This window comes from Rattus rattus, chromosome 4, assembly GCF_011064425.1.
Source record: "Rattus rattus isolate New Zealand chromosome 4, Rrattus_CSIRO_v1, whole genome shotgun sequence".
NCBI lineage: Eukaryota > Metazoa > Chordata > Mammalia > Rodentia > Muridae > Rattus > Rattus rattus.
In genome coordinates this window covers 156,153,767-156,179,242 of record NC_046157.1, presented here as the reverse complement: position 1 = coordinate 156,179,242, position 25,476 = coordinate 156,153,767, and the positions used below count along the sequence as shown (strand labels likewise).

The following is a 25,476-nucleotide window of genomic DNA, read 5'->3' as shown; positions in this document are numbered from 1 at the left end:
GCCTTAACTCTGCACCCAAGAACTAGAATGAATGGTACAATTGACCCACTAGCTGACCAAAGCAAATTGGGTGTACGATAGAAACAGGACACAAAGGTCTCTTCCTGAATCCCTGCCCTTGGGGCTTGAGTGACTCCTAAAAGGAAAAATGCATTATTTTCTCTATTCAGAGATCAGTAGTAGTGAGCCAAGACTAGTTGGGTTATGGTCTTGTCGATCATGTGTTAACAATTTGTAACCAATGCTTACCTCCTATTCCTTCTTTGCATTTGTCTTTTACTCCATTCCTCCATATCCCCCGTGTTTCTTCCATGACTATTTCCTTTCCTTTTCCTTATTTACTTAAATTTCCTTAAGCAAGAAAAATGTGGATGCTGCCCTTTCCTTTCTACTGACTGAGTTGTGGTCCTCAGAGTATCAATTATTCAGAAAGTAGCCTATGACAAGTGTGAACTCTCTAGAAACTTTGCTATTTCTGATGAATTGTCTCGAAACACGATCATTTACTGCAATTAGTGAAAATGCCAACAGACTACACTCATACCCTGATCTCACAAAACCAATTCATAATCTCAAATATAAAACTAGGGGACTATTGGGAACATGCTGTTTGTTTAATTGATTTACTTTTTAAAAAAATTGATTTAAAGAAAAGATATCTACATCTCAGAAAATTTCATATGAAGCCATTAGATATTTCAAAAGCAACTCTCTAATAAAGTATGTATTCTATGTGATGAACAACAATCATAGCCAAGCACTTGACTTAAGACATGATGATGTCTTCCGATTCCAAATTGTCATATTTTTCAGAAGGAAAATGATATTTAAAATGCTTATAAAGCTTCACAGGACCTTTTAGCCTTTAAAGGGGGTTTAATTTCCTACTGTCAATTTTATAATGAAAAAAAATTCAAACCTTCAGTTTTTAATCATCTCTTAAAAATGTCACAGTAACTCTAAACCTTGAAAACTCTGTGTGCCTTGTTGTTCATAGACAAACCCAGCAAGGTTTGATACAGACATAGGGAAGCATTTCAAAACTTAGAAGCAGACAGGTTGAAGGACATTCTGCCACCAGAGAGAGGCTAAGGGGGTAGCTGGCCCTTGCTCAACTCATATTCTTTCTGGTGTCGTGTCGTACCACATTTCTGGCTAAAATTATTTTTTACATTCATTTTGAAAAAAAAATGAGAGAAGTATTTTATTTGGCTTGGCAGAGCTGAATTAATGTGACAAGAGAGAAGGCTTTATTCGGTCTTAAAACCTGCTTAAGAAAAGCAGCTAACATTGTCAGAAGTCAGCTAGATGGGACTGTGTCCGTCTAAGCACGGTGAGAAGCCATGGCTTGCAGCTTTCTGTTCATAATACGACTGTTCATCCTCTTTTCAATTCCCAAAGCGAGGCCAACAAGGAAATGCCAGTTTGAGCAGGACTGGCTGTGTTGAATGCAGTTAGCAAAAAAAGGATGAGATGGCATGCAGTATGTGATTTGCTCTGCCTTAGCTAAGGAGAGAGGTGAGTCCCTGCACTGACCTCTTTCTCTTTCTTCTGTGTTTGGGGCACACAGCAACGTGGAGTCACCACTGATGCACGAGGACTCGGAGCCACAGCAGATCACCAGCAGTGCAGCAGGCAGCCTGGCTGGCTCCATCACGGCCTGTAAGAAGGTAACCCTTGCTCATCACAGGTTCTTCCTGCCTGCAGAGCAGCACCTAACGTTAGCCTTTCAAGCATGCTTCCTTAGGTAGAAACAACGGGAACGATAGAATGGCACATGCTGTGCTGTCCCAAGTGTGCTTTGATGACCCCTTTTTGAATGCAATTCATATAAATGGTATAACTGAACAATGCCCAAAGTCTAACTTGAAATTGGTAAGCCTCATTGCCAAACCCAATCTCACCTGCTCTTCAGGACTTGGGCCCAGTGGTATCCATAGAGAACGGCCGCTTGCATATGGGCAGTCTTCCCGGGTTTCCAATGGCTTCACCTACTGTTCTCAGCTGTATCATATTGAAGAAAGGGTAGAGCACGGCTTCCCCTTGAGCGAGGTGTGCTTGGCTTACGTTAGAAGCAGAACAGCATTTTCTAAGATCTTGGAGGGACAACTGCAATCTTGCTTCATGATACTTGCAGAAAATAGTTTTTTTGGGAAACATAAAATGACCCAGTTTAACAACCCTATCTTTTTTTTATTCTGTCAGTCCAACTAAGGCCCCAAACTTAAAGCAAAATATCTAAGACCCTGACTTCCCCCACCCCTTGATATTTTGTCACTATTTTAATGCTGATTTATGCAGGACAGTGGGGTGCTTCTCATTCATACTTAAAGGATACCACACTGGGTTATTTCATTCATTGCAACATATATATATGTATATATAATATACACTATAATATTATATATATTATATATTCACAAAATAGTGAATAAATCTATTTAATTAAAACCTATTTATATTGTATTATTATTTAATTAATATTATTTAATTATTGATTAAGATTATTTATTTAATTAATATTATTATTTTCTGCTATGCATTATCTACAGGGGAATTGATGCTTTTAGTCCCGATTATTAGTGTAGGATACTGAGATGAGCTCATACTTCTCAAAATTATTTTTGAGTTTTTTATAAGAGGAGCAAGCTGCAACCCTCAAACATTACATTTCCAAGGTCATGACTTCAAATTGTACAGTACTTACCAGATACTATGCACTTCACAGAGCCAGCGGATTTTCCAATGCATTCTAATTTCTAAGGTACGGACATTTCTCTTGGTGGGATTCTATGAGGTATTTGCAAGGACTGAAGCCACAATGCTTGGATCTGACAGGCATCTCCTCGTTCATTGTGAATTGTGTGATTTGCAGCAAATGATTAGCTCTGGATGTCTCAATTTCCTTATCTGAAAAATGAAGATAATAATATTACCTCAAAGGATTGAGATAAGACCAGAAAGAGGCAACAGACGTCAAGTGCTGAGGACAATGTCTGGCATACTGTAAACACCCAAAAAGAAAGATTACCTCCTACTAATGTTATTAGACGGGATAATTTTATCAAAGAGTGTACAGTCCCAGAAAAATAACTTAATAATGAAAGAGTAATTCATGATGTTAGCTTAGTTACTGCTATTCCTGTGGGGTGGGGGAAAGGTGGCCATGCTCCCTTCTCTTTTAGAAATGTATGTCTGGAAACTACTGAACTGACACCTTGTAGAAGCTGGGTGTTTACTCAAAAAATAAAATAAAATAAAACTAGTCAGGAGTGATGCCGAGAGCCTGAGTAACATAGCAATGTTAATCCAATTGGTTATGTAGCAAGATAATGCCTCGATGAAAACAAATTAAACTCCCTTCTAAAAGATTTTATCATCACACATATGTAGTATTTCTGTATACCCATGTGAATCTGTGCATAAAAACATATATGTACATACATAGATTTACATACATATAAGATTTAAAAGTTTCAAAAATAACCTCATTCATTCTACAATTGTTTCTGAACAATTTTTAGTAGGCTTACTCATATGAAATCATCTTTTATTGCAATCCCAAAGTGCCCAATGTAGGCAAATTCACAAGGTTCAACTTAAATATGTCTACAGCCACTTAGATCATGAGGGTGGACACAAAGATGGGTCCCAAACCACCCTTAACAGGAAAATGTGGGATCTAGTTTAACAGATAATTCTGTTTTCTCGTGTGGAAAGAAAAGCAGGAATTCACAAGTTAATTATAGTCTTCTCTCAAGACAGCCTAACATAGGTGAGAAAGAAGTCTTCTCTGCAAGCCTGCTTGTTTTCTAATGAGAGACATGGAAGGAGGGAGTCCAGATGGGAGGCGAGGTGGGGAGGAACTAGAAGGAGTGGGGGGAGGGGGAAGCCATACTTGGGATAAATTATATGAGAGGAACTCTACTTTCAATAAGATGCAATGAAGAAGCAGGAGATAAGAGAGAACCCAGGAGGCAACGGTTCCTATGGGGAAATACATCTGACTTGCAGTCAAGTACATCAGACTTAGGCCCAGTACAAGGCGAAGATCCACATGAGGGCACAAAATATCCACCCAATGGTCTGCGGCTACTTAACCAAGACCTTTGCGGACTTCTAAGTTTAAGAATCTTCACGGTACATCTCGTCGATTTCAAATATTTTCTATATGTATATTTAAATGATTGCTTGGCAGGAAGTGTTTAGTCACAGTCACACATGATTGGGGGGGAGGGGGCTGATTGAGGCTGGGGAGATGGCTCACTGGTTAGAGAGCTTGCTGTGAACTCATGAGGACCTGAGTTTGGATCCCCAGAACCCATGTAAAACTCAGAGTGCAACAGCAAAACCACTTGGGATGTCACCTGCTCCTTCCAGTTGGGAAGCAGAAACAGGAGAATCACCAGAAACTCCAGATGCCAGAAGTTGTCATGCAACATACACAGCAGTAAACAGCCAGAGAGGACCTGTTGCAGACAAGACAGAAGGCAAGGACTAACATGTAAGATTGTCTTATGACATCCACTTTTGCACTGTGCTCTGACACACATTCACCCACACCTAGAGACACACACTTACCAAAGAAATTCACAATGTTTAACCCTCCTATATACTCAGTACTTAGATGCTTAGCAATGAGACAGCGAATAATGTCATACTTTTGTTATCTTTACTCCCAGTTAATCTCCATGATTATGTATCATTTTTCAAGTCTTGTTAATCACTGATAAAGGGACTGAGGAACTGAGCATCTCATGTTCATAATTGTACACATGCAGACAATTGGGGCTCATGCCTTGGGTACAAACGTAGCTCTTGCACATGGGAGATTGAAGCAATATTTGAGGTGAGCCTTGATTATATACCTTGTTCATCCTGAGATGCATAATAAGACATTGTCTCAAAAGGGAGAGAGAGAGAGAGAGAGAGAGAGAGAGAGAGAGAGAGAGAGAGAGAGATCAAAAGAACAGGCTGATTGCATCATAGAAGAAGCAAGGTTTACCATCCAGCTGGATCAACCCTCACACTAATCAGAATATAGTAAAAGTCATAAGGGCAATTGGAATTACCAGGACTTCCCAAATTCACCAAAGGTAATAGCCTCAACCTTACTATTCTTTAAGCCCTCTCATCAGAGCTGACATATTGCTAAGGCATCTGGTAGAAGAAATGGGTAAGGATCAGAGAATGATGTATTAGACACATAAGCACACACGGAAAAGCACCAATGTGATGACTTCTTTCATGTGTTTCACAAGGACTCCCTCAGCCTCAGAATCTCACCCAGCTCCTCTGGTCCCTGGAAGCCACAGCTGCAACAACAACAACAAACACTATTTAGAAAACACACTTGGATGGAATTATTCAAATGAGGAATTCCTCCATTTGTACTTTTGACACTGAGAGCCTGCTTTTCCAGAGATTTCAGATGACCACATACTAGTGGTTTCAGACACTGATGGGAACTTTGGTGATAGAAGTTCCCTGCTCTTGAAAGTACTCTTGTATACAGAATAAGCTACATGATCATGCTAATTCTAGATGCAAAAATGTCACTTCTCATGTTTTCATATCTCTGGGTGTGTTTCATATCTCTTAGTGTATAGCTACATTTGTGTGTGCAGACATATTTATATGTGTGCAGGGAGTTGTATGCGTGTGTGTGTGTGTGTGTGTGTGTGTGTGTGTGTGTGTGTGAGAGAGAGAGAGAGAGAGAGAGAGAGAGAGAGAGAGAGAGAGAGAAGAGAGAGAGAGAAGAGAGATGTGTGGTGAGTGGAAGGTTTTAGTTGTCTGCACTAGACTCCACCCATCTCTCTCTCTAGCCTGGAACTCACTAAGGAAGCTAGGCTGGCCAGCCAGTAGGCCTCAAGAATCTGTGGCTTGTCTTCCCCTCCCCAGCCCTGGGATTACAAGAAAATATTGAATTTCTGACTTGTTTTGGTTTTTAATTTAATAAAATGCTTAGGAAGTATATTTTGATTATAATCTTCCAACTCCCCCAAGTCCTCCCAGATTTTATTTTCAAATATAGATTCTGGGCAATGAGCTCATATCTCCATGTTTATGTAGAAGGACTTTTAATGAGTACCCAGTCCCTCACCTCTGCTTTTAAGAGCTAGGATTCCCAGATAAATTTATGCTAAGATGCTCACTATTACATATCCTAATATAGCAGAGACAAATCCTGCTGCTGCTGCTCCCAGCTGCAATCTCCCTTTCTCTTCACTGACATTGATAATGAAGCTCGTGGTGCCTGAACATGGCCTTAGACACTTACTGGGCTTGGAGAATTGAGCAAATCTATTGGTCCATCAAAGTAGAAGCGTGTGTTACTCATTCCTGCCACCTTAATTTAGTGAGCGTGAAGACCTAGGATATGTTTTAATGTTCAAAACATGATTCACAAACTGTGCAGGTTAAATGTTGAACTCACACAATGCTGCAGAAAACTGGGAAGAGTTGGGGGGTGGGAAAAAGTGTTATCATGCTCTCGCAGTGGCCCGGGACCAGCTTCACTCAAAGCACTGCTAATGCTCCTCTTGGTATAACTCCTTACGTAATAAACAGAACCAGATAAGCTGATTTGCAAGGATTTTCTACTACATAAGTTATCGTAATTTTATATTCATTGAACTTGAAGCAAAAAGTCCCTATCATATTCTTATAAGATCAAAGATCTATTATCAGAAAGCAGTGGAATCAGGTGACTGTCTGAATGTGGGATCCACGCAAGCACTTGAGCTCCCTCCCTGGTTTTGGATCTGTGTGTGATGTGAGGCTGAAGGGTGTATCCCATGGGATTTCTTACATGTTAAATACTCTCATGTTTCCTTTTCCCTTGAAAGTGCTGTACTCCATCTCAGAGTCCCATGATAATGGAACATTCTTACCCTTCACTTTATTTCATGGAGCAAAGATTTACTGTTTTAGATAAGAGTGGAACCAAGTTTCTAAATAGGATTGATATGAAGAAAGACTTTTGCGAGAAAAATCGACACCCCAAATATCTTTCTCTTTCTAACTCTCCATATCATGTTAAGTAATCCTCCTTAAATTTGGATTTACCAAAGGCAGCTGACAGAGAACCCATCAGGAACCTAGAGACAGAATGGCATCTTCCGATGACATCTGACTGTACTCTTCAAAATGTCAAGCATTCTTTCCTGTGACTGACCCTTAAATGTGCTTCCTGTATATCTGAGGAGGGACCAACCAGGTGCCTCTGGATGTTTCCTTTCATTCTGTAATGTCTTACATCTAAAGTCAAATCTTTTTGAGGACATGCATTTAACAAGAGCAATTCAGTTAATATATGGAGGAACACACATTGAGATGATCCATCCCATATCTAAGGACAGAACTGTTTGAAGCAAAAACCCACATTGCTTCCAAGAAGCTTATGATTTTACCAAACCAGACATATAGTCATATAGTCACATGGTGGAGAATGGTTACGGTGTTCTGTGTTAGTGATAGCTTTTCCCATTCAGATTGGAAATACTTAGGGAATGAGAGAATAAATAAAATAAAAAAGAGTGCACTGCAGTCTAAAGGAGGGACTGTCTCCTTCTGTTCTGTAAAGTTCCTGGAAGTCCCTGATGGTCTCTGTGATGCTGAAACACCTCGTAGTCTTTATGTCCCGCATCTCATACAAAAGAATGGCCGCATCACTTTTTGTTAAAATGGCTGGATAGATGCTCCACTTTCTATCCACTTTACAGCAGTAAGGAAATGGAAACTTGATGGGGGCAGTGTGGCGGAGATACAGCTCAGCAGCTAAAAGCCCTGTCTGCTTTTCCAGAGGACCCGAGTTCAACTCCCAACTCCTCCATGGCAGCTCAGGACCATCTGTAGCACCAGTCCTAGAGTAGCTAATGCCCACTTTTGGACACTTCTTGCATTGAAAGCATATGGTGCACGGACATGCACAGGCACAAACACTTGCACACATAAAAACATGAAAATAATAAATCATAAATGGAAACTTTCAAAAAGACATGGGAAGTTATCATATAAAATGATATTTAAAGACAGCTAAGTTAGAAAGTCTAAAGGTACAATGTTGGCGCCAAAGATTACTTGACTCTGGGATGCCAACAAGGTCATCACGGGGTGGCGTAAGTGGGATGTGTAGAGATAGAACCTGTGTGGGAGAAGTGGAAAGGGAGGAGAGACCATGAAGAGACGTGTTCAAGTCAAGATTAGTAAATCTGCTTGGCAGTGAAGGTTACACAGAAGATGGCCTCTGAGTATTTATGCCAAAGCATCTGGAGTGGTGGTATGGTAGAGACCCTTCAGAAGGGCATGGAGGCCAGTGAGGGAACATAAACCATGGGTCCAGAATCTGCCCCGTTGTAAGTGAAGAGCATACACCAAGATTCCTTCTGGGAGCAGTTTCACTGACCCCAAAAGAAACTTCTGCATGTCTGGATCCAATTCACACATAGGAAGCTCCAGGGTTGCACTGAGGACAAAATGCAAATAGTGAAGGCTTCCAGCAGGGACTCATTTCCTCTGCTGTCAGTAAAAGCAGGTCGCGATACTAAGTGTCTTCTCTTGTCATTGGAGCAGTTGAGTTCAGCCTGAACTGGAGAGGAGAGGCTGCCTGTGCCCAGTCACCAGTTTATTCTTGGGAAAATTTAACACTGACCATTTGTGGGGTGATCTGTCTAACACTATTAATTGTACCTTAATTTTCAGTATGGAAATGATTTACCTCTGTAATCCAAAGGTCAATGTGATGGAGGACCCATTTTATGGACTCCTCCCCTTTTCCTCCAACGATTTTGCTATCTAATGCCTCAGAGTCGACATGCCCATCTTATTCTTGTGCCTTTTCTGCTGTTTGAACAGCTCCAAAAGCATCTTGCCCAACTCTTTCTTTTAAACCAAAAAAAGTAGGGCTCTGAAAATCCAAAATAATCTAGAATATTTTGTGGAAATTGAATGATACTATGCTTTTGGAATTACGTCTTTCTTTCCAAGTACTTGCAATTGCTATAAACTTTCCTTCAACTGTAGCTAAATCTCTCTATCCTGGAATAGAAGGGGTCTTAAATTCTGAAAACACAGTGTGGCATTTGCAGTTTGGGTACTTAGAAAAGTCGTCCCATTCTGCTCGCTGTCACCAGCACTGAATTCTCTTCTCTTTTCTCTCAGTCGTGCATCTAAAATCCACTTCACTTAGAAGACTATCGTGTGCTCTCCTCTCTCCTCAGACAACCCTGACAGCATACATCTTTTCTCAGTTCATTCTTTTGCTACCATGAACGCCTAGTTTTCCATTCAGCCAATTTCAAACAAGAAGGCTATAGTTGATGCTTTGATTCTACCTTTGGCTCAGACAGCTCTCTGAGAAAGACTGATTATTTGCTTGCCTACATTTACTAGGTCATTGTTTCTCAACCTGTGGGTCATGACCCTTTGGGGGTTGATTAAGCCCTTCACAGAGGTTGACTAAGACCATTGCAAAACACACATGTTTACATCAATTCACAACAGTAGTAAAATTACAGTTAGGAAGTAGCAATGAAAATAATTGTATGTTTAGGGGTCACCACAACATGATATAACAGAAGTAGATAAATCCGGCCTGAAACTTCCCCGCAGTCCCAAGAATTTCCCAAGCCCTAAACTGTCCTCTGTTTTCTTAGCCAGTTCTCAGAACAATAGTGAGATACACTGTAGCTTTCAGGATACATGTAACTGAGAACTACGGTATAGTAACAAGCTATCTGGGATATGCTGAAACTGCCTTGTTCCATATTTGCCACCTGAGGGGGCATGTTGGCCCAAGCTAGTATACAAAGTGGCTAAGCTGTGTACATGGAGTCATTAATTTCACCCCCTTTTCCCATGAAGCATTTCATGTTGCACTCAGATACTTACATATTTATGTGATGCTTGTCAGAAAAGAATATTTTAAGTCAGGATACCCCATACATATTCACCAGCAGCAAGCTTAATTAGACCAAGTACTGATACTAAAAGTATTTCATAAACAAGTACTCTCCTGCTCTAACGAGTAACTTAGCTAAGGCCAGTTTTCAGTCAGCCATGTTGCCCGATTATCTGGAGCTACTGAAGCTCTTCCCATTCCCCCTCTATAGCAGGGGCAGAATGCATTGGCTTCCCCACGGAGGATGCTTTCCACCTGGTGTCGTCTAGGCTCTACCTCCTCCTTGATGAACTGTTTTATTCTAAATATTAAAAGAATTCCTTTACCTTGACATAGTTTTCTAATAATAAGTTAGAAGATATTTGAGTCTTTTCAGGTGTCCATAGCGTAATTTAAGAACTTTTATATCCAACCAAAAAGAATTAAAAGTATAACCCATGAATAATCATGATTCCTGTGCAAGAATCCAGTTCTCTATCATAAAAGGAGGCTAACACACCAGAACCCAGTCATTCAGTTAAATTATCATTAAAAGGAAACTGCTACCTTGACATTTGGTTAAATCCAGTGGGAAAGGTTTTTCAATGCCACCGTTTCTTCTACACAATAGTTTTATTCACACCATTGTTTCTGCTCAGTAGTTTGGTATGCTCTAAATAGACTTTGTGCAATTTCCCTTTGAAATAATGGATAGATATTTTATCCAAGAGGAGAAAGCAGAAGGCTCCAGAAGGAAAGTCAGCAAAGGCATAGATTAAATCAACACAGACGTAACGGTATGAAATTGAGCAAAATCCTCTGAATTCTAGACCTGGGTGTACTCATACATGTGTGCTAGACTTTGAAGCTATTTAAGCTGTTAGAAACATGATTCAATAAAGAGTTAATCCATTGACTACACCGTCCAAAATTAGAGTAAAAGGAAATGTGAGAAAAAAATATTCTTAGTGTGTTTCTAGACATTGAAAATTCTCTACTCCAGCTTAGCTACTGATGCTTTCTTATCAAAAGATGAAAGGTTCTTTTTCTACTTCTGGGAAATTTTATTTCCATCACGTCTCTTCCTGAGCCATTTTGGGCTCCTTTCTGTCCTTCAAATGCTTTGAGCCTCTGTTTGTGCTCTTGACCTCTGCCTGGGCCACTGCTCTTTCCTTGGTTGGAAGTGTGACTGACATCTCACTTCATTCAGACCTCTGTTCAATGTTATCTTTACAGCCTTCAAAATTCTTTCAGCGTAGTGTTAGAGAAGCCTGCCAAGAGACACTTTCCAAAATAGCATCTTACTTCTTTAAAGTCTTCCTCTGGTATAGATGCTTCCTGTAGGGTTTGTTTATCTGACATTTATGCTTATCAATTATCCCTTCCTTTTCTGCCACAATAGAATGAAGCAAGACTCTATATGTAACGCTATTCTTATTTTGCCCACTGATTCCCCAGTTAAATAAACAAAACATAGTGGGAAAACAGCAAGGTTATAACAATTAGCTGAGTATGTGAAAGTTTGTAAAAAAAAAAAAAATCTAGCATGGATTACATCTCCTTCCCTTATAATGGCACCAAAACTTAATAGCAAATATAGAGTCCAATAAGTTATTTTCAATATGTTTTATTGATGATATACATTATTTCACAATTTCTTACATATGTATTAGTATTACATCCTAATCATTCTCCAATTCTTTATTAACCCTTTTCCACCCCTATCAGTCAGTCACCCCCTCCCTAAAAGTCCTTTCCCCAACTCATGTCCTTTTGTTTTGCCTTACTTGAACAAGGCTATGTGTGTGACTATGGATTAGGGCTTTCTATAGAAGCCCAGTGTTTTCACCAGTGTATATACAAGTGAAGGCAATTCCTGCCTCTTCTTTACCAGCAGCCATCATCACACTGGTGAATGGTAGGGCCCCAGGAGTCCTTCCCTCACCCATGCCTCACTGTGGACACACCCATTCTTGTGCAGACCCAGGACAGGCAGCTGCTGTGAGTTCACAATTGCAATGGGAAATGGCGCTTGGCAGCCTATCTCTGTATATTCTGGCAATTGGATTCTTTCCATCACCTCTTCTTGATGGTTCCCTGAACCTTGAGGTAGCTGGGATAACTGCCTTGTTTCGAGTTGAACACTCAACCTTCACTTATCCTCAGCATCTTGAGCATCCTGAGGATTTGCATTCACCACCATTCACTAGAAAGAAGCTATTCTGATGGATGCTGGGAGTGGTATTTATCTATTGGTATAAACATAAACATTGAGGCCAGTGAGAGGGCTCAATGGATAAAAACATTTACTTCTAAGCATGTTGACCTACACTTTATCTCTGGACTCCTACGGTAGAAGAAGAAATCTAATTGCATTCAGTTGTCCCCTAACATAGCAAACATATACACACTCACAAACACACATGCACATGTGCACATGAACACACATGCAGGCACATGCATAAACAAACAATTAATTAATTAATTATATCAATGTTAAGAATAAATGTTTAGAAGATAATTTGGCATTATTTCAGGAAGACTCTGCTCCTTTGTTAGAGTCTGTGACCTCCTCCATCACAGGTCTTTGACCATCATAGGTGTAGATCGTATCATGTGGTTTTGAGTTCAATCATATTCAATCATAAAGTAGCTGGTTACTCCTTCAACAGTTACGCCACTATTGACCAAGTGCTTACATGGTATTGCGTTTGGTAGGTTTCAGAGCTGGCTACGTAAAAGATAATGGTACTTTTTTCTCCCTCAGAAACTTGCATAGCGCTTTCCAGCACTGTAAAAGCTAGAGAGAAAGTTTCCGGTTCAGATCTACCTTAACTTCTCCGTAATGTGATCAAGGTGTACGGTGGAGTTAACAATAAGTTCTTATCAGCGAGTTCTGGTGGGCATCCAAGAAGAATGGCAGAGGCCTGTGTCATTTTGGAGGCCATTAGAGCCTCCCTAACCAACATCTTACAAAAGAAAGTGATAGCCCACACCTGGCATTGAGATTTCTGCTTCATAATCCACAGCTGCCATGGAGCCCAAGTTAAGTTAGTTTCACAAACAACTTTATAAGGAGACAAGTCACTTGACACTAAGAGGAAAATAAAGCATAATGAAAACTGCTAGGTAACTGTAATAAATAGTAAAATAAATTTAAAAAAAATAATATTTATTTATATTATTTCTAATATGCCATGTGCTAATACCAGATATATAATATTAATGCCAGATAATACCAAGTGCTGGCATAAACGGATCAATTTGCATTTTGCTTTATTGCCAGTGGAAATTGAAATCGATAAACTTATATAAATGCTCACTAGATCCATATAAATTTACCTCAATATTTAGTAGTGCTTATTCTTGAGTGCATTTACCCAGAACCTCCTCCCCAATAAAAACGTTAAACCAAACACTTGTGTAAATATTCACAACAGCTTTATTTGTATCTACCCAGAGATATAAACAAACCAGGTGTCTTTCTAATTATAAATAGACATTAAAAAAACAACTCGGTATAGCCAGAAACAAATACTCGAACACTGCTGGACAGTGAAACAAACCGCTAACCACACCCAGCAGCACAATGAACTTCAAGTCCGATGAGCTCGTCACAGAAAAGTCTACACTACGAGATACATGTGACATCCTGGAGAAGGCAAGGTTCTAGAAGTGAAAATAAGATGAAGTCTCGAGGGCCGAGTCTGGGTGGAAATGTACGATTTCAGCATTTGGAAAATAGGGGCACAAATTGGGACTTGAAGCTGGGTGTGTCTTCAAAGCACATTCCTCCATCTTGCTTTTGGTAAATTGTGGACATTGAGGGACAAAGGGGATAAGAGGGGGAAAACAATTACAACGTGATTGGTTAGGATTCTTCAGGTTCCTGACTCTCCCTACCACTTAACGTTCCTGTCTAAGCGGTGCTACTCACAGTCCTGGATGTTGGAAAGTCCATGGTGCAGATTGGGGCCTATTCTTTATCATGAACAAAGTGATGTCTCTGTACTCCATGGAGGATGAAAGGGATTATGGAGCCTCTTTAAGAAAGATGCTGATCCTCTTGATAAGGATCAAGCCCAGCTCATCCATCATTCCTAACAACATCTTTAATGGAAACGTATCAGGGGTTTGATTCCAACATGTAAGTTTAGAGGGATGCAAACATCAGGTGATAGAAACATTTAACCCTTACATTCTTTATCATAGCATCACATGGATTTCTCTGTCATATGAACCATTGTTTGCGGTTACATATTCCATGCTCCTTTGTTTCTTGTTTTCCCTCCATAAATATAAAGGTCTTTTCTATGCTATGCACGATACGCTACCCAGAGAACAATCCATCACATGCACATTAAAAGCTTTGCTAATGTTTAATGTGTGAAAGAAAAAAACAAACTTTGTAGAGCAGACATTGGGAATAGAAACAGGCAAAGAGGTATTCCAGCTGGCACAGAACCAGCAAACCAACAAAATGGGGAAAGTTAGCATCCCTTCTGGGCTAGGAGTCAAATTTCCTTTAGGGTTTCAACTGGAGAAGGAGGGAGTTTGTATATAGACACAGGCATCAAGAAGACAACAGCAGACCCAAGTGTCATAACCACCCACTAGAAATCAGGAAAGAAGCAGGCTCCCGGGAAGGGTCAAAACTGAATCAGGAGAGAGGGCTATGTCATTTTTTTTCAGGTGATAATTAAACCCCATGAGGCCCTGGGCTCTGCAAAGAGAAAGATTGCTGGGAGGAGGAACAGTATTCCTCTAAGAAGTACTTATGAGCACAGAGGGAAAGTCGGTCTGGAGAGTTTCCAACTTTCCAAATAATCTCTACACAACTCAAACTCGCCTTGCAACACAGCCATCAAGTAAGAGGGCTTTTGTCACCTCTTGACCCCAGATAAAACCAGCCACTTCATTCTTGGATGTTTGACATTCCTCAAACATTCCTTCACATTCTCGGGAGTGTCTTCCATAGATGCAGTTGGGTTTTTGTGCATATTTTAGTATATTTTGCCACAGCGCCTCACCTTGACCAGGATGCCCTTGCACTTCAGATCCTCCTACCTCAATCTCCCTCGTGCTGCTGAGTACACAGTGTATGACTATGTCATGCTTCTCTTTTTTCTTTCAGTAATTTATTTTTTAATTAATTAATTAATCACATCCTAAACACTGTCCCCCCATTCCTGTCCCCTCCTCACAGAGTTCCTCCGCCTATCCTGGTTAGTTGACACTGCTGTTCATCCTGTGGGGTTGCCATCTCCTTGAGGGCATTCAATTCTTCCCCTAAGTCTCCCATAAAGGTCCCCACCCTCGTCCAATGTTTGTTTGTAAATATCTGCATCTGAGGTTAGCTGCTGGGTAGAGCCTCTCAGAGAGGGCTGTTATGCTGGTCTCCTTCCTGTCTGCAGGCACAACACAGCATCAGTAGCAGTGTCAGGGATGTTGCTTGCCCCTGGGATGGACCCTAAAATGGGCCAGTGGCTGGTCTGCCTTCCCTCCGATCTCTGCAGCATGTTTATCATTGCATTTCTCTTCGACAGGACCAATTTTGGTTCAAACATTTTGTAGATGGGTTAGTGTACCCATCCCTCCACTGGGGGTCCTAGTCTCTTCAGGTTCCACATCCCCACTGTTGGGCATTTTGGTTAAGGTCACCTGCACTGACTCCTGGGAACCTTCCTCATCCTGGGTCTCTGGGACTTCCTGGAGAATCCTCCCAACCCCCTACCCCTGTCAACTATATATTTCTATTCATTCTCCTGGCCCTCTGGGACTCTCTCCTGTCTCTCCCCATGCCTGAACCCCTCATCCCCCTCTCTTTCCTCTCTACCATCCAGGTCCCTCCCTCTCTCTGCCTCCCATAACCATTTTGTTCCCCCTTCTAATTGGGATTCAAGCATCCTCACTTGGACGTTCCTTCTGGTTTAACTTCTTATAGTCTATGGGGTATATCATGGGTATTCTGTAGTTTTGGGCTAATATTTACTTATTAGTGAATAGATACCATGCATGTCCTTTTGGGTCTGGGTTACCTCACTCAGGATGATATTTTCTAGTTCTATTTGCCTGAGATTCATCATGTCCTTGTCTTTAATCTCTGAATCATATCCCATCATATAAATGAACCGCATTTTTCTTAAATCATTCTTTGTTTGATGGACATCACCTATTTTTCCCAGTGTCTCACTGAGTTCATTTGTGAGCTTAGTAAGCTATGCTAACTGACTGTCAGCTGGAGACAGTAGAAAAGGAAAATTGAGAACAAGGCTGGCATATCACAAACAAAGGGAGGGGGCTTGTCAGATGCTGGCAAGATCAAGAAACTGGTAAGATGGAACACAGATGCTCTAAATCCCACTGCCTTCCTCTGCTAAGAGAAGCCATGCATCGATCAGCTGCCTATTGGGTTGGTGGTCTTCATCTTGTAAACAGTTTCCTATCTGGTCCCTGGAACAGCTTTCTCAAGTGACATTGTTGTCATCAAATGATGCAAGAACTGACCCTCAGAAGTCCATCAAATTGTCCACTAATATTCAGTAAGTGCTCAAGATGAGGAGAGAGAGTTTTCAGTCCTTCCTCCAGATCTTAGAAGCTAAACGTGAGCATCTTCTCCAATCTAAGTTATCAACCAAAGAAGCAGGCACTGCAGAGCCACGGTATAACTGAGTCTACTTTGTAAGAGCCGGGTCTTCTCTCTCTGTCTCATCCCAAAACTGAGGGCCTGAACCTAGGTACTGCTTATTGAAATGAAAGCAGTTGGCTACACCCTGGAGCAGAAGGTTTTCTTCCTTTCTTATTCAGGGCACTCTCGGAATTTTCAGACAAACTGCATTATTACCGTTTTAAACTTGGGAACGCGCAGCACACAGCACGTTCATCATTAGCCCTCCGTCTGAAATAGGCAAGCCTGGAACCAAAAATAGCAGATAACCAAATGAGCCGTGGAAAACCTGGTGAGCACCTCTCTTTTCCCACTCAAAAAAATGACTCCCTCAGCAGGAAGCTATATTCATAAAGCTTCAAAGACATTAACTGTTCAAGCAAGTGCTTTTTTCAAGCACTACTTCTAGTCCTTTGTCTAAACCATTAGACAAAAAAAAAGGTTACGATTGTGTAACACACTAGGCTAAGTGGTTTACTGAAGCAAGCATGTTTCTTTCCTTGTTCCCTTATCAGTCTTTTAAAAAGAATTGCCATATTATGTGTATGTGTGTGTGCCTGACTATGTGTGCATGTGTATGTGACATATAAGAGGATCATAAGAGGAACCCCTGGAAATGTAGTCACAGACAGTTATGAGCCACTCAATATGGGTGCTAGGAAAAAAGTTCAACCCCTCTGCAAGAGCAGGAAGTCTGCTAACTTCAAAGACACCTCTCCGCTCCCTCCTTCCTCCCCTCTCCTCCCCTGTTTTCTTCCTTGTTGTTTTATCCATTGGTTTGTTTGTTTGTTCCTTTGAGACAGGGTTTCTCTGTTGAGCCCTAGATGTCCTGGAACTCACTCTACAGACCAGGTTGGCCTTAAATTCAGAGATCCCCCTGTCTCTGCCTCCCAATGGCCACTTCTACCTAGCTTCCCCCCCCCCCTTTTCTTTTTTCTTTACTTCCAGCTCCTTCTTGTTGATAAGAAGTGTGAAATATGAAAGGGAAGATTACATTACGCTTCATAAAAGAGTAGTGTTTACCTCAGAGAGCCTGATGTGATGGTTTTACTCAGGGAAACTGGGGCCAGAAGTTAGGAGGGAATGAGAATTAACTGACAGAGAATCAGGACTGGAACACAACTTTCAACCAGGGTCCTTAAATTGGAAGGGATGACCCAAATATGAGATGCATGAGATACGACTATCACACAGACTCTGGCTTGAGTGGTGGCCCTGATTCCTGAGAGACTGGCTCTAATGCTGCTTGTGTGACAAACCAACCATAGGCCCCTGTGGTCGAGGACAGAGAGAATAAAGATGGCCACTGTTAGTCAGGTACTTTAATAAGGCAGGAACTGTCTCGTAGCATGTACATGTTAGGTTCTCATTGTAACCCACATGTCTAGAGATTTAATTCAAATAATAAGTGAGAGCCTTCGCTCAGAATTCCCACTGCAGTGTCATTTTATTAATTATTAATGCTAATGTAAGTAATTCTAATCGGGATAGGCAAATCGGTCAGTGATTTAAAAACAACAACAACAACAACAACAACAACAACAACAAAACTTGGCACACAAGCATGAGGTTCAGGTAGGGGTGTGGAAAATAGCAGTGATCCCAGCTTCAGAAGACAGAGGAGCAGAAGGAGGAGACAGAGACAGAGCATCCATCACCCCACCCCACTCCCCACCCCCTGGAAGCTGGCTACTGAGAGTAGTAATGTTGGTGATCTCTTAGTCAGGGTTTCTTATTCCTGCACAAAACATCATGACCAAGAAGCAAGTTGGAGAGAAAGGGGTTCATTCAGCTTACACGTCCATATTGCTGTTCATCACTAAAGGAAGTCAGGCCTGGAATTCACACAGGGTAGGAACTTGGAGGCAGGAGTGGATGCAGAGGCCATGGAGGGATGCTACTTACAGGCTCACTTCCCCTGGCTTGCTCAGCCTGCTTTCTTATAGAACCTAAGACTACCAGCCCAGGGATGGCAACACCCACAATGGGTTGGGCCCTCCCACTGTTGATCACTAATTGAGAAAATGCCTTACAGCTGGGTCTCATGGAGGTATTTCCTCAAGGGAGGTTCCTTTCTCTGTGATAAAGCCAGCTTGTGTCAAGTTGACACACAAGACCAGTCAATACACTGGGTTTGATTAAGAAAACCTGCCTGCCTCAGTGAAGAGTGGAAAAGGAATCAAGAATGGCCTGTGGCATTTTAGGCCTCCATGTGTGTATGCAACCATGGAAGTCGTTTTACACATAGGCAGGCCAACACACATAGAAAAAAATGCACACATAAATACACAGACTCGAAATTGGAAGAAAGAAGAAAGGGAGGGAGGGAGGGAGGGAGGGAGAAAAGAAGGAAGGAAGGAAGGAAGGAAGGAAGGAAGGAAGGAAGGAAGGAAGGAAGAAAATAATTACTAAGCACAAGGAACAAGCTGGGTGGCTTCACGTCAAACAGTAGATGGCAAATGGTAGGCTGACTTGTGGCACTCCCCATCCACCACTGAGAAGTGTGGCCACTTAGCAGATGCTGAAAGGGCCAAGTGAACTGCAAATCCACTCCTCACCACTCCTCAGGCTGACATAGGAGAAAGATCAGTCAAATGCTGTGTGACAATTTTTTGTGACCACAATATTACATACCTTTTGTCAGTCAGAATGTAGACAAGCAAGATCTGTAGCGGAATTTTTGAAGAGTGATCTCTGAAACAGTGCAGAGCTGATACTGGTCAGACTGTTTATTGAGCTTCACTGTAAAGCAGGCTTAGCCAGCATGTTCATCTGGTGTCTGTGGTTTAAGCTCTGATGTTCCTAGGATGCAGAATTAATGAGGTTACTGTTTCATTGATTGAGTTCCAAATCCTGAAGAGCAAAGAAAGGCCAGGGATGAGCACAGGATACCGTGACCTAATGATAACTTATGTAGGCTTCAAACTATGATGCCTATGAGAAATTACAATCTCATTATCATATTGAATTAAGTAGATTAATTCAGTTATATCATTTATACCTTTTCTTAAAGGAAAGCATTACTCAGGAATCTTAACATGGAAAATCTGGCCTTAAATGAAAGAACATAAAATGCATTTTTTACTTTAAAAAATTAGACAATAAAAGATGTTTCAGAAACACTCAAGATAAGATCATTTAGAAGCAATAAGGCCATGGAAGGCAGCAATGTTCAGAGAACTGACAAGCAGACCCGTGGTGCCCTCACAACTAAATCCAAGGCCATGTGGAGCAGAAGCCCAAAACTTACAAATTGTTTGAGCCTCAAGATCTATATCACCAAAATCGTAATTTCTGTGAAGACCTTTGTCTATGAAATAGTAGCACTGTAGCAATTTTAAGTGAATTTTAATAGCCCAATTCTCAGAATTTCCTAGCCCTACAGACAACACTGGCTGTAACTATCAATATTACAAGAGGCACAGTGAAAATTATACCTCAGACCAGAATACTTTAGACGGCTTGCCTTCACATATCTGAAGTTATTCATTTTACTGATATTTTTTGGGAAAGTCTTCCAAATGTTTATCATGGTTTATAGTTCCTTTCAAGTCATAACCAAACCATGTCCTGAGAAAAATAAACTACTTACTGGATCCTTCACACATAGCTCCTCAGTGGACCCCCTCCCTGCCTCCCTGCCCTCACCACAGCTCCTCAGTAGAACCCCCTCTGTGCTCCCAACACTGCAGTGCACACTCCCCTTAACCACCACAGCTCCTCGGGAAACCCATCTTTATGTTTCCACCACATAGTTTTTTGATCCTTCCTCATGGGTGAAGAAGCTGAGAATCCTAGCTTACATCACTGGGCCTGTTTGGCTGTTAGTGGCCAAGCTCACATTCCAAACCAGATTTGCAAAGTATTCTACTTAGAAATAAATGCAAATGGCAGTTTTATGCAAGGGGGTGATTTAGAGACTTAGAAGCCTTTCTGCTTTAAGTGAAGTTAATTAAGGTTCTTGATTATTTTATATCTATATCTATATCTATACTTATCAACTCAAAATTCTTTTAGCATCTACAATAATTTAGATTTCTTTTTATTTTATTTACTTATCTCAGAGTTTTCATTTTTTGTTCCCTTGTGTTTGTGTGTGTGGGGAGCACATGTGTGTGCAGGGTCCCATGTACACATACACATGAGGGTCCCATGTACACATACACATAAGGTCAGATGATAACTCCAAGTGCTACTCTCAGGGGCCACCGGCTATTCCTTGGGAAAGCCTGGCTTTTATGTGTGGATTCTGAGGAGGAAACTCAGGTCCTTCTGATTTTATTGCAATTGTTTTACCAACATCTATTTTTCCAGCATCTGCTTCCTTGTGTTTAGCATGACTATTCTTACAGTGTTAAACACTCGATAACATATTCACTAATGAAATACATATAGTTTTCAAAACAATAAAACTTTTGGGTGAGAAGAATTTGAATTTATTTCCAATGTTTTCGAATCTCTTCAACTGTTTTTTTTTTCTTATTTTTTCTTTTTATTTCTTCTTCTTGCTCACAATGCAACCCAACAACAGTCTCAACTCTCTCCGTGCCTCCTTACGAGAAAACAGTTTTCTGGATCTCTCACTATTTAGATGAGCTTCTGTATTTGGGCCTCTGGGCCACCACAAGTCACACTGTTTCTAGAAATGTAGCCAAAAATACTCAGAGATAATGAACATTAAAACAGCAATTAAAACAGTTTCTCCCTGTAAGAGAAATGAAAAGGACGGGTGTCTGGTTTAATCTTCAGGAACGGCACCAAGTTCGCCATTCAACCACCTGGTCATGTACAAATTATCTCTTTATGTTATCCCAAAAGAAAGTGGAGGCTTGCCATCCTTAGGTAACAATAAATATTTAATAGGAAGATACACACAACTGAAGCCGCACATCTGAGGGGGAAATGCTATATGTGTTATATCGTATGTGTTATAAATTCTATGTGTTAACTCTACAACAAAACTGATACATGTCTGGTTTTATAGGACAAAAGAGAGAGTATTTCGCTGTAGTTGAGTTAGAAATATTTTTAGAGGCCATTAGCTGAATTGGTTAAATCTATTACATTGCTTAAGGGAAGGTTTAATCACAAATTAACAGACATTCACCTTCAAAGAGAGCCATGATTAACATTGGGAATTTTAAATGAGAAATGAATGTGTACACTATTTAGATAAGCCATAATTGAGTCATCTGGTTACTTAGGAAATTGTATCTTCAAAATATTTGACTCTGAAAAAAAAAAAAAAAGGCTTCTAGTCTCTGCTTGGAAACCCAAGACCAAAATCTGCATTTATAAACCATATCTGGCGTTGTTGATATGGGTATTTAATTTCTTTTTATTTTGACCTACTAATGCGAAATGGGAAAATGCTTTTACTAATGGAAACCACCTTATTCCTAATATTTTTAACAGCCTGGTACCTTAGCTCTTTTAGAAGAATTGTGCCCAATTTCTTACCTATGTTAGTGCAATCAAAGGAATAAAGAGTAGGCAGTACAGCAAAAATGAAAACAGGATGTTTTTAAATAAAACGTATTCATATTTGTAAGAGAACATTAACTAAAAATGGAACTTCTATGCCCACTGAAGGCGGGCATTGCCCGAAAACAATCACTCGGTTTGGAAGTTAGGCAAGAGCCAAGCACACACTGGTGTTACGGGTGTTAGATTTGAAGAGCTGTAAGGAGCAAGGATAAGATCCGCAAGCCAGGTCCTGACAGAATGCTTTGTACAGTCTAACGTTACTGTAATCCAGCAGGTTTCTCCCACCTCTTTTCCTTACCCAGCTGCTCGGAGGAAAGCCAGGAAGGAAACACCTACAGGTTTCACAGTGAAAGATGCTTGTTTAGAGATAAACCCTTGCTGGGCAACCCTGAAAGGCTTTCTCTGTGTTCCCCCAGGTTCTTCGAAGCAATAGCTTGCTGGAGTCCACAGACTACTGGTTGCAGAACCAGAGGACGCCTTGCCAGATTGGGTTTGTGGAAGACGAGTCTGAAAACTGTGCTTCTGTAAGTAGGTGGAACTGGAGGGCGGGGGAGTACTGTCTGGTAATGTGGGAAACTGGGGCATGTACCTAAGGCATATATATATATATATGATATATATATATATATATCATAACTTCTTAAATACAAGGTTAGGAAAGCATACTTTTGAAAGCACGTTCTCACGAGGACAGACAACAGTGACAGACACCTAGTGCTTTTACATCGATGCTTCATTTAAATAGATGAACTAATGTAATCATTCCCGAGTAAAGGGAGAAAAAACTGCATTCTGGAAAAAAAAATGACCCAGGTATATATTCAGAAATAGAATTGTACTGGAAGAAAAATCTAAAAACTCAACAGCTCTCTTGGATTCCTTCCAATATGTTTTATAACTCCTATTAGAAGGTGTTTTCTGATCTGAAAAATTGGGTAAGAATTTTTCAGCATTCGCATGACTTACAGCTATAATTTGAAAACCCCCCTGAACCTAAGAAATAAAAGAGGCATGAATTTTAATACACCGAACTATTCTGTAGTACATGCAAAGCCTCTGAAAGGTAAGAATTATTTTTATAGATAAGTGATATAATTCTTAGAGTTTACACTATGACTGTCCATTGCGTGCATTTGCAGGGATGCTTCCCCTACAGGCTGTATGCTGCATTGTGGTCAAAATCAACTCTTATGGGGTCACGAGGACAGAGAGTAGGCAGTATTTCCAAAAGGGGCAGACATACATTGTATTTCTCCTGACTAAATTGAGAGCACCACCTCTGAGCTATTCCTGGAACTAAGTTCTATGCCCGCGTATCTGTTTCAAAAGAAAAGGGAGAAAAAAGATGAATGGGAAGGACGACTGTTGGTATGAACTCAGCAAAGCAGACCAGGCAAGCTGGAAGGATCATTTCACACAGTGAACTCTCACGGCAAGAGTGCCACAGGCCACCCCAACACCTTTACGTTACTCTCTATCTCCAAAAGGGGAGCAGATACAAAGACCAAGCCCCTATCAAGTAGTTATTTGCAGATATATCCCTGCTAGGAAAGGGAAAACTAGTTTTCTTCAGTGGAGAAATCACCTGCACACCTAGGTAGGCCCAGGAGTAGTTGGCCTGAATAAAACGTACTGCATGTTTGGTTGGGGAAGTGCTTTTTGGTTATTTGGGCCTCATTTATTTTATGTTTCTTTTAATTTGCATTTTTGTCTGTGTATGAGAGAGAGACAGAGTTAGCAGGAGGAGGGAGAACATGAAGTTGGGTGGTAGGGAGTTAGGATCTGGGAGGAATTAAGGGAGAAGAAAATGATAAATATATATTTTATGAAAAAAATTTAATTTAAAAATGGTTTTAAAAGAGTTACTCTCTTTTGGGTCAATAACATCAGATTTCATCTTTTAATATCTGTGTGTGATGTATAGGTGTGGGTGTGGTGTGTGTCTGTATGTCTTTGTGTTGTGTATATGGTGTCTGTGTGCTTGTTGTTATAGTGTATGGTATGTGAGTATGGTATGTATTGTGAGATATATATATATATATACACATATATATGTGTGTGTGTGTGTTGTGTGTGTGTGTGTATGTGTGTGTGTTATGTGTGTGAATGGGATGCATAGTGAGTATCTCTCTATGTATGTCTGTGTGTGTAGTGTGTGTGTGTGCCTGTATGTGTGTGGAAAGTCTGTGTGTGTATGTTATGTACATGGTGTGTGTGTGTGTGTGTGTGTGTGTGTATGTGTGTTGTGTATGTGCATGGGATGCGTAGTTAGTATCTCTCTATGTCTGTGTGTAGTGTGTGTGTGTGCTCTTATGTATGTGGAAAGTCTGTGTGTATGTTATGTACATGGTGTGTGTGTGTGTGTGTGTGTTTTACAGATCTATATGCATGTGCAGGTAGAAGCCAGAGACCAATATCACACTACCCATGCCTTCTGTTATTACTTTCTACATTTATCTTTTGAGAAAGTGCCTCACTGAGTCCAGAGCTCACTGGTTGATTAGATTGTCTGGCCAGTGAGCTCCTGAGAGTCCCTCTATCTCACCCTGCTCTAACCTGCCCTTTCTCTCCTGTGGTGGGGTACAGACAAGCATAACCACTCCCACTTTTACATTAGTATCAGGGGCCCAAGCTCAAGTCTTCATGACTGCGGTCAGGCACTTCCCTGACTGAGCCGTCTCCCTAGCCCCAGACAGTCAGTATTTTGTTTTTATAATCTCTTGCCCAGAATTTTAGTTGCTGGTCGAATTTTTCTCTTTCTTTTTCTCTTTTGGAAAAATAAGGATTAAGTGACAAATAATGTTATCACAATGCTTTTTTTTTTTAACAAATTCAATTCTGGAGGTAGAAAATCCAGGCATTTATGATATGGACATCCAATCATACTACTTTAAATAGCAAAGGATAACATACCAGTAACCATGTTTTTGCCAAATTATCATCCCAGTAATTCCTGTCACTACTGGAGTGTGCATGAAAGTTGGGCCACAAGAATTACGGATCGAAGAGCAGAGGTATTCTCTACTCTATTTGGGATGGACTCACGGATCTACAGTTTGAAACAGCAACTTTTATAGCCAAAGCAACTTCCTGTGTACAGACTATCCACGGTCAGTTTGGACTGAGAATAAACAACTTCCTCACTTTGTTCCTTTCTGATGATGGAAACTGGAAACACAGTTAAGGTTTAACTGATTCATCCTGCTGTTGTGACTCTTCCTGCTCTGTCTAAATGGGGGTGGGGGAACCAAACAAGTTCAAGACACATTACAACATTTATTCCCGAGCCTTCTCAGCCACTTGTAACAACTGAAGCTAATATAAACATTAAGAATTATTCATGGCTATGAACCAAAAAAGAAAATTTAAGATCCCTATAAACAACTAGCCTCTTTGGCTAATGTATTCTGTAGTTGCTTTCCAAATTCATTCTTTGAGCTTT

General features: G+C 40.7%; 1 protein-coding gene across 3 annotated transcripts in view; it reads left to right on the top strand.

The window, feature by feature from the left end:
- Sphkap (SPHK1 interactor, AKAP domain containing) overlaps positions 1-25,476 on the top strand; it is a 140,504-nt gene that overhangs the window by 40,080 nt on the left and 74,948 nt on the right. For all 3 annotated transcript variants that reach the window (XM_032901484.1, XM_032901485.1, XM_032901483.1), the window contains 2 exons: positions 1,571-1,670; positions 22,451-22,558. In XM_032901484.1, the coding sequence (XP_032757375.1) occupies positions 1,571-1,670; positions 22,451-22,558 (208 nt within the window). The remainder of the gene's footprint in view (positions 1-1,570; positions 1,671-22,450; positions 22,559-25,476) is intronic.